The following is a 16,811-nucleotide window of genomic DNA, read 5'->3' on the forward strand; positions in this document are numbered from 1 at the left end:
TTTCTTGGGGTCTCCAAAGCTACTGCATTTGAGCTGGAGAAACACTTTGTTCCCCTGACTCCAGCACTCCCCCGGCTGCTCAGTCAGATTGAAAGCAGACAATATGGAACCTTGAGTTCTGCACAGAACTTGTCAATCATAAACCCTCATCGATACCTGACTAGGCTTGCCAGCTCTGGCTGGGGATATTCCTGGATGCTTTTTTCCACGGATATCAAAAGTCCTCTAGTTGCCACACTCTGGCGCCTGTTTGGGTACACGGGAGGGAGAATTTAGCATGACCAATGCACCTAACCGGTAAGTCTTTCGGACTGTGGGAGGAAACCGGAGCACCCGGAGGAAACCAAAGCAGACATGGGGAGAACGTGCAAACTCCACAGAGACAGTGACCCAAGCTGGAAATCGAACCCAGGTCCCTGGCGCTGTGAGGCAGCAGTGCCAAACTACTGCACCACCCACAGTCATGAACAAATGGAGTAAACATGAGGCAAATGCAAAGTTTCTTTTATTCTGGCATCAATTGCAATAGCGCTTCAATGATAAGTTTTGAAAACTTGCAACCTCCATAATATAGGTTAAGGCTAAATGAAGGCATTGTACACAGCAAAAAACCTGATACCCATTTTGGTATTCTTAATTAAATTCTTTTCTCCAGAGGTTTGAACACTCCTTGCTGTAAAACTTTAATATCCATAGCCACACTCACTGCACCTCAAAAATAGTTCGGAACATGAAACACTCCGATTATTGGAGTTTTTCTTCTGGACAGAAGGCAAAGTAATCTGTAGAAGTTGCACAAGACAGTTAAGAGAATAGAAAAGGTTAATCTAGAATGCAATACAGGAGGTCACACGACACCAGTCACAGTTTGACAGGTTTATTTGAAACAACAAGCTTTCGGAGCACTGCTCCTTTCTCAGGTGAAGTGGAGAGAGGTGCGCAGGCACAGAATATATAGACGGAGTGAGGATAACTTTAACTGTTAGTGTCGGGCTAATTTATTAGTCGCAAGTAAGGCTTACATTAACACGGCAATGAAGTTACTGTGAAATTCCCCTAGTCACCACACTTCGACGCCTGTTCGTGTCAATGCACCTAACCAGCACGTCTTCCAGACTGTGGGAGGAAACCGGAGCACCCGGAGGAAACCCGCGCAGACACAGGGAGAATGTGCAAACTCCACACAGACAGTGACCCAAGCTAGGAATTGAACCCGGGTCCCTGGCGCTGTGAGGCAGCAGTGTTAACCACTGTGCTGCCTAGGTAATCAAGAATGACAAAGAGTAAGTACAGACAGTGTAGGCCAGCTGAATGCTAATAGATAATTATACTTAACTGCTTGCATTTATCTGTTAGTACTCGTGTTTACTTGTAAAGACTTGTTCTTCACCCGGCTTACACTGTCTGTATTTATCCTTTGACACTCTTGATTACCTGTTAGTGTCGGGCTATAGTCATTCTGTCTATATATTCTGTGCCTGCACACCTCTCTCCACTTCACCCGCGGTAGGAGCAGCGCTCCGAAAGCTTATGATTTCAAATAAACCCGTTAGACTATAACCTGGTGTCATGTGACCTCTCATTGTGTTCCCCCCCCAATCCAACACTGACATATCCACATCATAGAATACAACAGGATATGGGATTACACACGTAAATTTAGGTACTTATTCAAAAACTGAGCAAAACTTGAAGGAAGCTTCTGATACAGTACCAAATTAAGATCATTGATGCAACTGTTAAAATGTTGCAATGGGGTTTGAGGGCATGGTATTGTTTGCCTGGATGAATTAAGATACAGTACTGTATTTCATTTTGGAATAAAGCACCATTAAACCAGATAGGATGTCAAAAAAAAAATCAGACTATCCCAGATCATATGACTTTGGTCCTCTTATTACACTGCATAATGGAAATAGCCATTAGCTTTTTAAAACAATTAAAATGTCTCGACAACTGATTTTTCAAACATCTGTATTCCCGAATATAGATCCTTTGCCTTACCAAACAATGTGATTTTCAACATGACCCTCTGAGTAAATTTTTATTCAGCGATGAGTATTAAATTAAATTAGTAATTTTATGACTTAATTAAAAATCATTTAGCATTTTAGCCCATCTCTCTCAACTACTATTGAAGTCCTATCCAGTAAGTACCCTATAGATCCACTGAATTGTCAACGGTTCTACTGAGCTCACTTGGAAAACCACTTGTTTGGACATTACCCAATTGATTCGAGCAGGGTTGGGTGGCAATAGCTACGGGGGTGCCACGATTTAAGGGGAGGACAGCCTGCCAAAAAACAAAATGTTGCGTGTTTTGTTATGCCTGATGAAGAACAGGAATGGGTGATCAGCCACAAAATCTGGCGTAATCATCGCACATCGCAACATGATGATAGCTGCCGTGGCTCCAGCTGCTTCAGTGCCTTCTTCATTGACTTCCACAAAGGTTTTGTGAACAACCTTCGACAGGTACAGGTCATTGTTCTTGGTCATCCCCGAGAAGTTAGCTTGTGAGGAACTGAAAGCGTCCTCCATCCCCATTAGGGTCAGGGTGGATTCAAGGTTATATTTCTCCTCCAGCTTGAATTTGGGCAGTACCACTTTCACCTCCACATTTTCCATCTTGTCTGGGTTGGTCCAATCCATGAGGCTGTCAAAAGTGAGTTGATTTTGAAGCTTAAAAATAAAAATGAACCCAAACGTTGAAACGATCCGGATACCAACCTTTATACAACGCATTTAAAACAGTAACACTGAATCGGAATTACTTTCTATGCATGTCTTTGCTGCCAGTCTGTTACCTTATTTGTTTTGTGGCAGTCAGTCCAGAACCTTCCATAATTTTAAAGGCTTCTATTGGGTTACCCCCCCCCCCCCGCCCCCCGCCCGCCCGCCCCGAGGAAGAAACCCAGCCCATCAATCCTTTCCTGATTTGTATACCATGGTATTTTTGGTTTCACCCCTGTAAACAATATGGTGGCACAGTGGTTAAGCACTGCTGCCCCTCAGTGCCAGGGACCCGGGTTCAATTCCAGCCTCGGATCACTGTGTGGAGTTTGCACATTCTGTGCGTCTGCGTGGGTTTCCTCCGGGTGCTCCGGTTTCCTCCCACACACCAAAGATGCGCAGGTTAGGTGGATTGGCCATGCTAAATTGACCCTAGTGTCGGGGGATTAGCAGGATAAGTGTGTGGGGTTACAGGAACTGGGTCTGGGTGGAACTGTGGTCGGTACAGACTCGATGGGACAAATGGCCTCCTTCTGTACTGTAGGAATTCTATAAAACTTCACCTAATCTTCTGTGCCTCCATATCCTTTTATGACACCCAGAAGGAAAACAGTTCCAACCAGTATTCTTATTTCCCCATTTTACTGGTGTTCCATTTTTAAAAGTATACAAGACCAGTTCAGACCACTTCACAGATGGTTTAACAAAGGCTGATACATGCTTAGCATTAATTCCCTACTTTCCAATTCTGTACCTCCAGAAATATAGGCTAGTGCTTGTGTTTTTTTAATGGCCTTGCTAACTAGTGATTGATGTATCTGCACTCATTCCTTTTTACATCTACCAACCTAAACCCAGGATGTCCAAGTAATGCGAATTCCCTATTGCTATCACTCATTTGTGTGTTGAACCTAAACTGGCAGAATGAGCAAATAATTGGAAAATTATTAAATGTCCTCCTGCAATTTGTTGCAGTCCTCTTCAGTACTGACCACTCCTCCCAATTTAGAACAAATCATTCATATAAAAAAACTGTGGCCAGCTGTGGTTCCAGCATTCATCCATTTGAAACACTACTTCCCACCTTCTGCCAATCTGAATAACTCGCCTGTATTTCCCCACTTTCCACTGTGTCTTGAAACCAACAAGCAATCATTCTGTCACTTGTCCCCAACTCCACATTCTCTGATATTATTCATTAAACGCAGCACGGTAGCACAGTGGTTAGCACTGCTGCTTCACAGCTCCAGGGACCTGGGTTCGATTCCCGGCTTGGGTCACTGTCTGTGTGGAGTTTGCACATTCTCCTCGTGTCTGCGTGGGTTTCCTCCGGGTGCTCCGGTTTCCTCCCACAGTCCAAAAGATGTGCGGGTTAGGTTGATTGGCCATGCTAAAAATTGCCCTTAGTGTCCTGAGATGCGTAGGTTAGAGGGATTAGTGGGTAAATATGTAGGCATATGGGAGTAGGTCCTGGGTGGGATGGTGGTCGGTGCAGACTCGATGGGCTAAATGGCCTCTTTCTGTGCTGTAGGGTTTCTAAACCTTCGGGGCACTTGAAAAATCCAGGTAAATCAGATCTGTTGAGAGAGGTAGTGGTGGGATCATTGCTCATGTTCTCCACTCCGATTTGGGGTGACACAGTGGTTAGCACTACTGCCTCACAGCACCGGGGACCCGGGTTCAAGTCTAGCCTTGGATGACTGTCTGGGTGGAGTTTGCACATTCTCCTCATGTCTGCATGGGTTTCCTCCCACACTCCAAAGATATGCAGGTTAGGTGGATTGGCCATGATAAATTGCCCCCTAGTGTCCAAAGATGTGTAGGTTAGGTGAATTAGCCATGGTAAGTGTAGTGGAGAGGGCCTGGCTAAGGTACTCTGTCAGAGAGTCGATGCAGACTCAATGGGCTGAATGGCCTCTTCCACACTGTAATGATTCTACGATTACCTGTGCTTACTCTTTTACCTCAAAAATAATTTCAGTTGTACAAGCAAGATTTTCTCTCGAAATCCATACTGAAATTTCATTCATTAGGGTTTCTATTATTTTTCTGACCACCAATTTTAGCTGATTGACCTATAATTGAGGCCATGTTCCATCCTTTTCTTAAATATAGTAATTACATTAGTTCTCCACCAGTCCTCTGGCACTAATGACTTATTAAATATGTGCAATAATGCCTCAGTTAGCTTCCTCCCACAGTCCAAAAGATGTGCTGGTTGGGTGCATTGGCCATGCTAAATTCTCCCTCAGTGTACTGAACAGGCGCCAGAGTGTGGCGACGGAAGGGGGGGGGGGGGGGGGGTTCATAGTAACTTCATTGCAGTGTGAATGTAAGCCTACTTGTGACACTAATAAATAAACTTTAAAACCAAATTATTTCAAAATATGGATTCAAGCCAGCCGATGCATTATTCTCAAGTTTAATACATCTCCCATTTTAAATGTGTTTATCTCATAATTTAATGTCATGTTCACTTGTTCTATTTCACTGGTGAATATTGAAGAAATATTAAATAATTATTTGCTGCCATTTCTCATCAACTGTGTGGTATCCTGTCTGTCCCTCAAGTGGTCCAATTTCTATCAGAGCCTTCCTTTTCATTGATGGATCTGTAAAATATTTTACCATTTTCTGATTAATCGATACCCCAACTTTATTTACCAGCCTTTTCTCCAACAAGATAGTAATCTCTCAAGTCTTGAAATTTTCAACTAATTCAGCAGTTTTGGACTTTTTGGGAGAGGCCTAATCATGTGATCATGCAATTGGCATCCATCACGTGGATTTATTTTTGGGTGAAGTGAGGCGAATTAATCAACCATTTCCCCCACCCATCCCCTCAACTGATTTGTTCCACTTAAGATCTGGAGGTAATATTTCATGTTCAAGTTTCCAACTTACATTTTCCAGCCCATTAGCGTTCTCATCCATATCTGGCAAGAGGATGATCATACTCAGCTCATTCTGGACGTAGGGGAGCTCAAGTACCTTGGTCTTAACTTCATGAATGTAAGTCATATTGAACTTGGCTTTTTGGCGCATCATTTTCACAGGTCTAATTTCATTCTGCAAGCAAACAAAGACTATTAGCAATGCGAGAGTGCACCATTCACCCAAACATTCCCAGAGGATGTGGTTACCAAGTAAAGCTTCCTTTTCACTTTGTACCACCAATTGTCGAACTGCTCTGGCAGCTTTGTCACTTCTCAATGTTGGCGGCTGTACATGGTATCTGAATCCATGCTTCCTCGGAAGCTGCAGCATGCAAGGATAGGGAACGTGCAGCTCAGGGAACAAATGGACCAGGCTCAAGCAATGTTCCTTAAAGAGGTATGACCATAAGCCAATCTTAAAGGGACCTTGCAGTGCATCAAGCCAGCCATGCTCGCTAAAGAGAAATTAGAGGGAAAGTTGCCCCCAGAATTAGATGAAGTTGTCAAAATTCAAACAATGAATTTAATGGACTAAATTCCACGTGCATTATGTAGCCAACTAGACATATTTTACTTTTATCATATAAACATCTAATCAGTGTAGTTATGTCATTTAGGAAAAAAAAGGGTGTTATTTTTGAGGTTTCCTACAATTCTGCCGTGAAGAAAAATGACTTGATTTCTTCCTGAATCTGACCAGTCATTCACCCTTCACTGTCCTGCGTTTATTTTCTAATCCTTAAATTTCATTGGTTAAGGGGATAATACTGTTGGTTGCCCTTTTCATTCAGGGTCCGGATCATAGAATCCCTACAGGAGGCCATTCAGCCCATCGAGCCTGCACCGACAACAATCCCACCCAGGCCCCATCCCCATAACCCCATGTATTTACCCCACTAATCACCCTAAAACCTAGGACTCGCCCCAAAACTGTAAAGTCTCACCAGAGGTTAATGGACCTTTGCATGGCCTGCCCCCCCCCCAGCCACGACAATTCCCATTGCTAGCAGGACGGGAAACTCTCTCCCAAAAGCTCAATTTAGCTTGGCCAATCCACCTAACCTGCACGTCTTTGGACTTTGGGAGAAAACCTACGCAGACACGAGGAGAACTCCATACAGACAGGCACCCAAGGCCAGAATCAAATCCGGGTCCTTGGCGCTGAGAGACAGCAGTGCTAACCAGTGTGCCACAGATGCCCCATTTCCCACTCATCTGCCCTCATCAGAAACTTCATGGCCAATTATACTTGAGATGAAGTGTGCAAGGGCAAGCCTAACAGCAGATACCAGGAGATGCCGAGCAAATTCAGGTCCCTATGGGTTGGCAAAGCAGCTCAAGATTTTGAATGCAGCAACGAGGACAATTAAGTCCCAAATTAGTAACATAGGAAAAAACAGTAGCTATCCAGACCTAGTGCATTCCACTATTTATTCAATGGGATTCTCGTTGATCTGTATCCTCATCCCATCCACCCACTCTGACTCCATATCCATTCATACCCCTGACTGAACTACAAAAATCTATCAGTCACATTTTAAAATGATTCATTGAGTACACACCTACTGCTGTGTGGAAAGGGCTTGCTTTAGAGGTTTGCTACTGAACAGCCCAATTGACTTTAGGGTCACGTCCCCTTGTCCTGGCTGAAATCCACCGGCAGAAAATGTTTCCCTCAATATCTCCCCTACCAACCCATTTTCAAAAATTCAACAAAGAACCTTCAAATCAAATCACTTCCAAACCTTCTGTATTCAAAGAAAAATAAGCCTTAAAAAATGTATCACCTTTCATAACCTCAACATAGGTGGGAAAAGGGATGAGGTCCTGAAATGTGAATATAGAGAGTTAGGGAGAAGGCTAATGTGCAGGACCTCGAAGGTAGTAATTTCAGGACTACTACCGGTACTACATGCTATAGAGAGTAGGAATAGGAGGATTAGGCAGATGAATGCCTGGCTCGAGAGCTGGTGCAGGGGGCAGGGATTTAGATTTTTGGATCATTGGGATATTTTCTGGGGAAGGGCTGATCTGTTCAAGAGGGATGGATTACATTTGAACTGGAGGGGTACTAACATCCTGGCGGGGAGATTTGCTAGAGCCACTCGGGAGGGTTTAAACTAGTTTGGCAGGGGGGTGGGATCCAAAGCAGTAGGGAGACAGAAGAGAAGTTTGAGGACAGCACGGGAGTTAAAGAGAGCACATTAATTACTAAAGGCAGTGTCAGTAATCCTAGTACCAGACAGATCAGACAGAAGCAAGACAGAGAGCAAGGGAAGTCCAGATTAAACTACATTTATTTCAATGAAAGAGGCCTGACAGGCAAGGCAGATGAACTCAGGGCATTGATGGGTACGTGGGACTGGGATATTATAGCAATTACTGAAACATGGCTAAGGGAGGGACAGGACTGGCAGCTTAATGTTCCAGAGTACAGATGCTATAGGAAAGATAGAACAGGGGGTAAGAGAGGAGGGGGAGTTGCACTTTTGATTAGGGAAAGCATCACGGCCGTACTGAGGGGGGATATATCCGAGGGTTCGGCCACCAAGTCTATATGGGTAGAACTGAGAAATAAGAAGGGGGAAATCACTTTGATCGGGTTGTACTATAGGCCCCCAAATAGTCAGCGGGAAATTGAGGAGCAAATATGTAAGGAGATTACAGATAGCTCCAAGAAAAATAGGGTGGTAATAGTTGGAGATTTTAATTTTCCCAACATTGACTGGGACAGCCATAGTATTAGAGGGTTGGATGGAGAGAAATTTGTTGAGTGTATTCAGGAGGAATTTCTCATTCAGTATGTGGATGGCCCGACTAGAGAGGGGGCAAAACCTGACCTCCTCTTGGTAAATAAGGAAGGGCAGGTGACAGAAGTGTTAGTGAGGGATCACTTTGGGACCAGTGACCATAATTCTATTAGTTTTAAGATAGCTATGGAGAATGATAGGTCTGTCCCAAAAGTTAATATTCTAAATTGGGGCAAGGCCAATTTTGATGGTATCAGGCAGGAACTTTCAAAAGTTAATTGGGGGGAGTCTGTGGAAAGCCAAAGGGACATCTGGTAAGTGGCAGGCTTTCAAAAGTGTGTTAACCAGGGTTCAGAGTAAACACATTCCTCTTAGAGTGAAGGGCAAGGCTGGCAGAAGTCAGGAACCCTGGATGACTCGGGATATTGAGGCCCCGGTCAAGAAGAAAGAGGCACATGACGTGCATAGGCAGCTGGAGTATAGGGGGTGTAGGAGTAGAGTTAAGAGAGAAATCAGGAGGGCAAAAAGGGGACATGACATTGTTTTGGCAGATAAGGCAAAGGAGAATCCAAAGAGCTTTTACAAATACATAAAGGGCAAAAGAGTAACAAGGGAGAGAGTAGGACCTCTTAAGGATCAACAAGGTCATCTATGTGCGGATCCACAAGAGTTGGGTGAGATCCTAAATGAATATTTCTCATCAGTGTTTACTGTTGAGGAAATCATGGATGTTAGGGAACTTGGGGAATTAAATATTGATGTCTTGAGGAGTGTACATATTACAGAGGAGGTGGTGCTGGAAATCTTAAAGCGCATCAAGGTAGATAAATCTGCAGGACCTGATGAGGTATATCCCAGGACGTTGTGGGAGGCTCGGGAGGAAATTGCGGGTCCCCGAGCCGAGATATTTGAATCATCAATTGTCACGGGTGAGGTGCCTGAAGATTGGAGAGTGGCAAATGTTGTGCCTTTGTTTAAAAGGGCTGCAGGGAAAAGCCTGGAAACTACAGGCCAGTGAGCCTCACATCTGTGGTGGGTAATTTGTTGGAAGGTATTTTGAGAGACAGGATCTACAGGCATTTAGAGACACAAGGACTGATTAGGAACAGTCAGCATGGCTTTGTGAGTGGAAAATCATGTCTCACAATTTGATTGAGTTTCTTGAAGGGGTAACCAAGAAGGTAGATGAGGGCAGTGCAGTTGATGTTGTCTACATGGACTTTAGCAAGGCCTTTGACAAGGTACCGCATGGTAGGTTTGTTGCATAAAGTTAAATCTCACGGGATCCAGGGTGAGGTATCTAAATGGATACAAAATTGGCTTCTTAACAGAAGCCAGAGGGTGGTTGTAGAGAGTTGTTTTTCAAACTGGAGGCCTGTGACCAGCGGTGTGCCTCAGGGATCAGTGCTGGGCCCACTGTTATTTGTCATTTATATTAATGATTTGGAGGAGAATATAGGGGGCATGGTTAGTAAGTTTGCAGATGACACGAAGATTGATGGCATTGTGGACAGTGAGGAAGGCTATCTCCAATTGCAGCGGGATCTTGATCAATTGGGCCAGTGGGCTGACGAATGGCAGATGGAATTTAATTTAGACAAAATGCGAGGTAATGCATTTTGGGAGATTGAACCAGGGCAGGACTTACTCAGTTAATGGTAGGGCACTGGGGAGAGTTACAGAACAAAGAAATCTAGGGGTACATGTTCATAGCTCCTTGAAAAGTGGAGTCACAGGTGGACAGAGTGGTGAAGGAGGAATTCGGCATGCTTGGTTTCATCGGTCAGAGCATTGAATACAGGAGTTGGGGCGTCTTGAAGTTGTACAAAACATTGGTCAGGCCACACTTTGGAATACTGTGTGCAATTCTGGTCACCATATTATAGAAAGGATATTATTAAACTAGAAAGTGCAGAAAAGATTTACTAGGATGCTACCGGGACTTGATGGATTGAGTTATAAGGAGAGGCTGAATAGACTGGGACTTTTTTCTCTGGAGCGTAGGAGGCTGAGGGGTGACCTTACAGAGGTCTATAGAATAATGGGGGGCATAGACAAGGTAGATAGTCAATATCTTTTCCCAAAGGTAGGGGAGTCTAAAACTAGAGGGCATAGGTTTAAGGTGAAAGGGGAGAGATACAAAAGTGTCCAGAGGGGCAATTTTTTCACAGAGGGTGGTGAGTGTCTGGAACAAGCTGCCAGAGGTAGGAGTAGAGGCAGGTACAATTTTATCTTTCAGAAAGCATTTAGTTACATGGGTATAGAGGGATGTGGGCTAAATACGGGCAATTGGGATTAGCTTAGGGTTTTAAAAAAAAAGTAAGGGCGGCATGGACAAGTTGGGCCGAAGGGCCTGTTTCCATGCTGTAAACCTCTGACTCTATGCCCCAGAACATCTTGCAGCCTATTAAGTATTTTAGCAAAGCATTCACTGCATATAATAGTCTGGTTCATACAGCCCAACCTTTGGAGCCCTGGTAACTCTGCTGAATCTACTTTGCTCTTCCAAGGTCAATATATCCCTTCTAAATGGTGTAGTGCCCAGAATTGCACATAGCTCCCCAGATGTGTTATAAACAGGGCTTTGTATAGGTGTAGCAACATTTGTGTGTCTGGCGAGCCAGAATAAGGTCAATGTTCCAATAGTCTTAGATATATTTGTACTCGTCTGCGATATTTCAGAGATTCACGTACATTATCTCCCAAATCTCTTCATACCCCTCCGAGCTTTTCATCTTGAGTATTAGGTTTTATCTTTTTTTGCTCCAAGGTCAATGACCTCGCACTTGTATGGATTGAAATCTATCCACCATAGTCTTGCCCATTTATTGATATCTCTTTGCAATTTTATGCTCCTTAATAACACTAATGTACAATTATGTCATTAGCAAATTCAGATATAGCATTCTCATTGTGTTATCCCAGTCATTAATCAATATATACTGAACTATTGATGCCACAGCACAGATCCTGGAGTGGTATCACTTACCGGTTCCTTTCAATTTGAGCATGTACTGCTAGAGATAAATGGGAGAGATCAGATGGCACTGAGTTGAAGTGCAACTCAGAGGGGTGCTTCTGGTGACTGGACAGGTCACATTAAACACAGCAATGTGAAAGTTGCAATCAGAGATGCCCCGTTAGTTTTTGCATTCCAGTACAAGTACCCTTTATAATCGTGCAAATTACAACCAAACAACCTCTCTGGCACAAACTCAACTTTGCGGGGCCCCATTCCTTAAGGTTTTAATTGTTGTTGGAGATGTCTTTCATTTTTCCCTTGATTTCCCTTATTTCAGGTACTTTCAATAACTTAAGTTGGCACTAAATTCACCTTTGGTTTGGATTCAGTGCTGCTCCTCAACAAACACAATAAACTAATCATCTTGAACCTTCCAGTCCAGCCAGCAACAGGAAGCATGGTGGGCAGGGAATGTAAAATCACCTTTCCTGGCAGAGGAAAGGACGCTAGGGGAATTTTGTTCTTGGGTCCAAGGTGGATCAAACTTCCCGACGAACAATTAAATTTAAAAGTTTTCCAAAACCTGATCTTGTGAACTAGGCTTTGGAGACCAATGGGATCCTTTGTTGAGGATGAGAATCCAGGATTTTAAAAAAAGTCAGGCTGGAAATCCAGTCCCCCCCCCCCCAACTAATGGGGTTTTGCAAACTGGTGGAAAGTTACAGACTAGCAGAGCTCTCCAAGATCCAAGCTCGCCGCCAAGTTTAGCCATTGTCATGGTTTCCATTGCACAACTAATTCAATTTGGTCCGCAGGGAGCATAAAAATGTCAAAGGTTCCCATTGGAGATCATTCACATGGGGAAAAAAAAAAATCACATGGCAAGTAACCCTGGTTTCAGAACACCAGAAATTGAAGCAGGAGTGACCATTCAGCCCATCAAGCCTGCTCCGCCATTCAAATAAATCATGGCTGATCATCTACCTCTTCCTGTTATCCCATTGGGATCCAGAAGCCATCAGTTTCCGATTAGCGGCTGGCCGGCAGGAAGGAGAGCAATTAAGCAGTGTGAAGGGGAGTGCGCCATGCCCGATAGGATGGCATGCGGGAGAGGGGCAACGTGCCATGGTCAGAAGTTAGCCAGGGCCAATTTAAAGGACTTCTGCCTTCTCACTCTCTCCTCATTTCCCAAGTCCACCTCAATATACCGAATAAAAGTCTAAACACACACAAATTGCCACTGTCACTGACAGAGTCTGATGCCACTTGCAGCCCTGGCCCCATTGGCAGGCCTTGTCATCAAGTTTAAGTTCATGTATTAGTGTCACAAATTAGGCTTACATTAACACTGCAATGAAGTTACTGTGAAAATCCCCTAGCTGCCACACTCTGGCGCTTGTTCGGGTACACGGAGGGAGAATTTAGCATGGCCAATCCACCTAACCAGCATGTCTTTCAGAGGAAGGAAACCGGAGCACTCGGAGGAAACCCACGCAGACACGGGGAGAATGTGCAGACTCCACACAGACAGTGCCCCAAGCCGGGAATTGAACCCGGGTCCCTGGCGCTGTGAAGCAGCATTGTTAACCACTGTGCCGCCCGCCACCTCAAAGCACTCCCGGAACTTTTTCCTGTCCAATGCCCAAGAAACAGGAGTGGGCAACGGAACATTACACAATGATTGAGTTTTTTAAAAAAAGCTTGCTAACTGGTTAAAAATGGAAGGTGGGCTTCCAATTCCTATGTGTGGCTTGGTTTCTGCAGTAATCCGAGATTGGAGTGATGTTGCATTGCCAACCCGACATCGTCAGGCTGCTCGTTGGGAAAGTGCAAGTGGTGGAGGCAAGTGATAAAATCCAGCCCAAGCATTAGAAATTTTAAATGGGGCGTGGCTTGAACTGGAGCAAATGGAGATCAGCAAGAACAGGAGCGACGGGTGAAAAAGACCTGGGACAAGTTTAGGATCCGGATAGGAGGGGTTTAGATTAGCTCAGGATTTAGAGACTACTCTTTTTTTATTGGTACCTTTCAGTACTTTTGTCCCAGCCAATAAACCCAATTCAAACTGAATCCAACACATGAAGGACAAACAAGATCCAAGCTGACAGGCTGAGGCACTGCACCCCCTGCTGGGCTTGATCTGACACTTCACCTTAGCCAAAAGGCTGAGATGGCTTTGAAAAGTTGCATCAGGTAAAGCCTTGGTTTAACTTTGTTGGCTACCCTGATCTTTTACTCTACCCTAGCTCAGGCAAACCACCATCACAAAGGTCAGCACACCCCCAGTACAATGAACTAGCCTCATCCCCTGCCTGACCCCTGCCAGACCCCTGACCTCACAGCTAAACAGAGACGACTATTAAGACCCAGAGCTCATTTTAAATATGTTTTTTAAAATGTGAAAAATTAGCCTAGTTCAGCAGTAGAACACTGGTGGATTGAAAAACAATTCTGTTGCACTGCCAACAGCTAACCTAGCTTTAGATTTCACAGAGAAGCTAAAATATATATATATTTTTTAAATCACTTTTGATAGCAGAGGTCACCCACAACGCCTGTGTTGATGGATCTCACTGATAGCACAGTGATATGTTCCGGTGCTGCTACTCTTGAAGGATAGTGTTTGGTCATCACAAAGCAGTCTTGTACAAGTTACAAGGAAGATTTTATTAACGGTGCTCAACTATTCGTAGAATCCCAACAGTACAGGAGGTCGTCATTCAGCCTATCGAGTCTGCACCAACCACAATCCCACCCAGGCCCTATTCCCGTCACACTCATTTACCCTGCTAATCCCCCCTGACACTAGGGTCAATTTATCATGGCCAATCAACCTAACCCATATTTTGGACTGTGGGAGGAAACCGGAGCATCCAGAGGAAACGCATGCAGACACTGGGAGAATGTGCAAATTCCAGACCGACAGTGACCCGAGGCCAGAATTGAACCCGGGTCCCTGGCACTGTGAGGCAGCAGTGCTAACCACTGTGCCACCCACTACGTACATATTTACCCTAGATCTCAACTCCATACTAGGTCCTAACACATTGCTACTCATCTCTAGACTGCTCCTAGCTCTAGGTCATGTGCCTCCTTGCATAGACAGTACTGTACTCAGTCCCATGTTAACCCTTTAGGTACTAGATCCTCCTACTCCGTGCACAGGATAAAATGAGACTTGTGCTGGGTTAGTGAAACCAGCAGAGTTAGCAAAAGCTGTGAAAGACCGAGTGTCAAACTTAATTCAATGACCCACCTTTAATTATTTCAGAAAGGTGCTACACACATACTTGATGCTGGTGTATTTCCCCCCCCCCCCCCCTCCCCCTCCCTCCCAAGCAGGAGTATGAATTCAGGCATTTGACCTGATGAGTACAAGAGGAAAAGCTTCGACAAAAAAGTGTCTTTTTTTCAGCAGCTGTACAAATTGTTGAGAGTGTTTGAAATCTGGCATTATCGCCACACCCACTTCAGCAGCAAGTTGGTGTTGTCACAAGTGACTCTTGGTATGTTTTTATGGGTCATTAAAATGCTCCATTTTGATCATAATCGTTCGGGGAAGAGAGAGTAGGACTTTCTAATCCTCTCTCCCACTAAAGCTTAAAAAAAATGAGGAGTTTCTTTTCAGAAAGTCCTTTGGAATTCTTTCCCAGCGAACAGTGGGGGTTGGGTCATTGAATGTACTCAAGGCTCAGTTAGAGAGATTTTCCATCGATGAGGGATACAAGGGATCAGAGGGGAAAGTGGAATTAAGGTCACAACCAGATCAGTCATGATCTTATTGAAAGGCAGAGCAGGCTCGAGGGGCTGAATGGTCTAATCCCATTTCTTATCATCTAAGAATGCACTGGTGGCATTGTCCCATGTACCAACAAAGCTGAAGAGGACAATTACAAATATGTTAAGCCAGGAATTTATTGGGGGGGGGGGGTTGGGGAGAAACATCACCTGGCTTATTAGAAATTCTCCATCGTAGGTACTTCCTTCCTGGAATTTCCTCTCCCAGTTTCCTTTGAAATAAATGGCATTCACAAGGACAAGTTTGGTGAGGCTGTCAACAGTTCCTTCAGCAAGGAGATTCTTGATCTTGCCTGGAGGATAAGAAGAGAGACCCGTTTACATTAACAGGTCAAAGATAAATGAAAAAAAAACATAACCAATGAATGACAAAGGCCACAAAGTCATGAACTAAAAAGTAATTAAACGCCAAGCAATTACAGGCCAGTCAGTTTGACCTCAGTGGTGGTGAAGCTTCGAGAAATAATTTAGAATTAGTTACGTGGAAAAATGTATTGATTAGAAAGAACCAACATGGATTTCTAAAGGAGAAATACTTTTTTTGAGGAGGTCACGGAAAGGGTTGATGAGGGTAATGCTGTTGATGTGGTGTACATGGACTATCAGAAGGCACTTGATACAATGCTACACAGACGTGTGAAACAAGTGAGAGCTCATGGAATAAGAGGGACAGTAGCAACATGGATACAAAATTGGCTGAATAATTAGAGTAAGAGTTTTAACAACACCAGGTTAAAGTCCAACAGGTTTATTTGGTAGCAAATGCCATTAGCTTTCAGAGTGCTGCTCCTTCGTCAGATGGAGTGGATGTGTGAGGAGGACAATATAGAACAGACAAGTTGGAGGCGTGGGCAGATGGAGTTTAATACGGAAAAATGTGAGGTGTTGCATTCTGGTAGGAAGAACATGGACAGATAATATAAAATAAGGGGGTACGATTCTTAACGAGGTGCGTGAGTAGGGGGATCTGGGTGTATATGTGTATCGATTATTGAAGGTAACAGGACAGGTAGAGAGAGCAGTTAATAAAGCATATAGTACTCTGGGCTTTATTAGTAGGGGCATAGAATACAAGAACAAAGGGGTTGTGTATAAATTATACAAGACACTAGATAAGCTCGTGCTGGAGTATTGTGTACAGTTCTGGTGGCCACACTATAGGAAGGATGTGATTGCATTGGAGAAATCCCAGAATTTAATTGGGAGGGAATTTCTGCTGATCCAGTGCTGGATTCCAGAGAAGCAGTCAGATAAATTTGACAACAATGGAGGGGCAGAATCGCGCCAAGACTTGCCTTCAGTCTGTCCTTCAGTCCAGGAGTTGATCAGTTGTCGAGCTTCTTCTTTGCCAAAATCAACAGCAGCCAACTCTGCCTGATAGTATTTCAGAGTAGACCCAAGGAAATCCTGAAGGATTGCAGGCAAGGGGTCAATGATAAATACACTTTTCTCACCTCCGCCATTTTGAATATTCATTTCACAACTAGGATGAAGTAACAATGTGGCGTTGCTTGGAGCGGGTGTCCAACTACACTTCAACCCTTTGTCCCCAAGTAATCTCCCTGTGGATTTACACTGCCTTTTGTATGTGGCAAAAGTTTATGTGGGCCGTGACTTGCTCAGTGTCTCCAA

General features: G+C 44.1%; 1 protein-coding gene and 1 long non-coding RNA gene across 4 annotated transcripts in view; both read right to left on the minus strand.

Moving 5' to 3' along the window:
• Positions 1 to 487: 487 nt before the first annotated feature.
• Positions 488 to 16,811, minus strand: part of LOC144479753 (uncharacterized) — a 79,890-nt gene continuing 63,566 nt past the window's right edge. Inside the window, exon 2 of the long non-coding RNA XR_013495560.1 lies at positions 488 to 1,108. This is a non-coding gene — a long non-coding RNA (uncharacterized LOC144479753). The remainder of the gene's footprint in view (positions 1,109 to 16,811) is intronic.
• Positions 488 to 16,811, minus strand: part of LOC144479675 (leukocyte elastase inhibitor-like) — a 41,536-nt gene continuing 25,212 nt past the window's right edge. For all 3 annotated transcript variants that reach the window (XM_078198695.1, XM_078198688.1, XM_078198703.1), the window contains exons 4-7: positions 16,475 to 16,586; positions 15,330 to 15,472; positions 5,638 to 5,802; positions 488 to 2,682 (exon numbers count right to left, since the gene is read on the minus strand). In XM_078198695.1, coding sequence (XP_078054821.1) covers positions 2,278 to 2,682; positions 5,638 to 5,802; positions 15,330 to 15,472; positions 16,475 to 16,586 — 825 coding nt within the window. In that variant the 3' untranslated portion in view covers positions 488 to 2,277. The remainder of the gene's footprint in view (positions 2,683 to 5,637; positions 5,803 to 15,329; positions 15,473 to 16,474; positions 16,587 to 16,811) is intronic.

The sequence above is a fragment of the Mustelus asterias genome, chromosome 2 (assembly GCF_964213995.1).
Source record: "Mustelus asterias chromosome 2, sMusAst1.hap1.1, whole genome shotgun sequence".
Classification (NCBI taxonomy): Eukaryota; Metazoa; Chordata; class Chondrichthyes; order Carcharhiniformes; family Triakidae; genus Mustelus; species Mustelus asterias.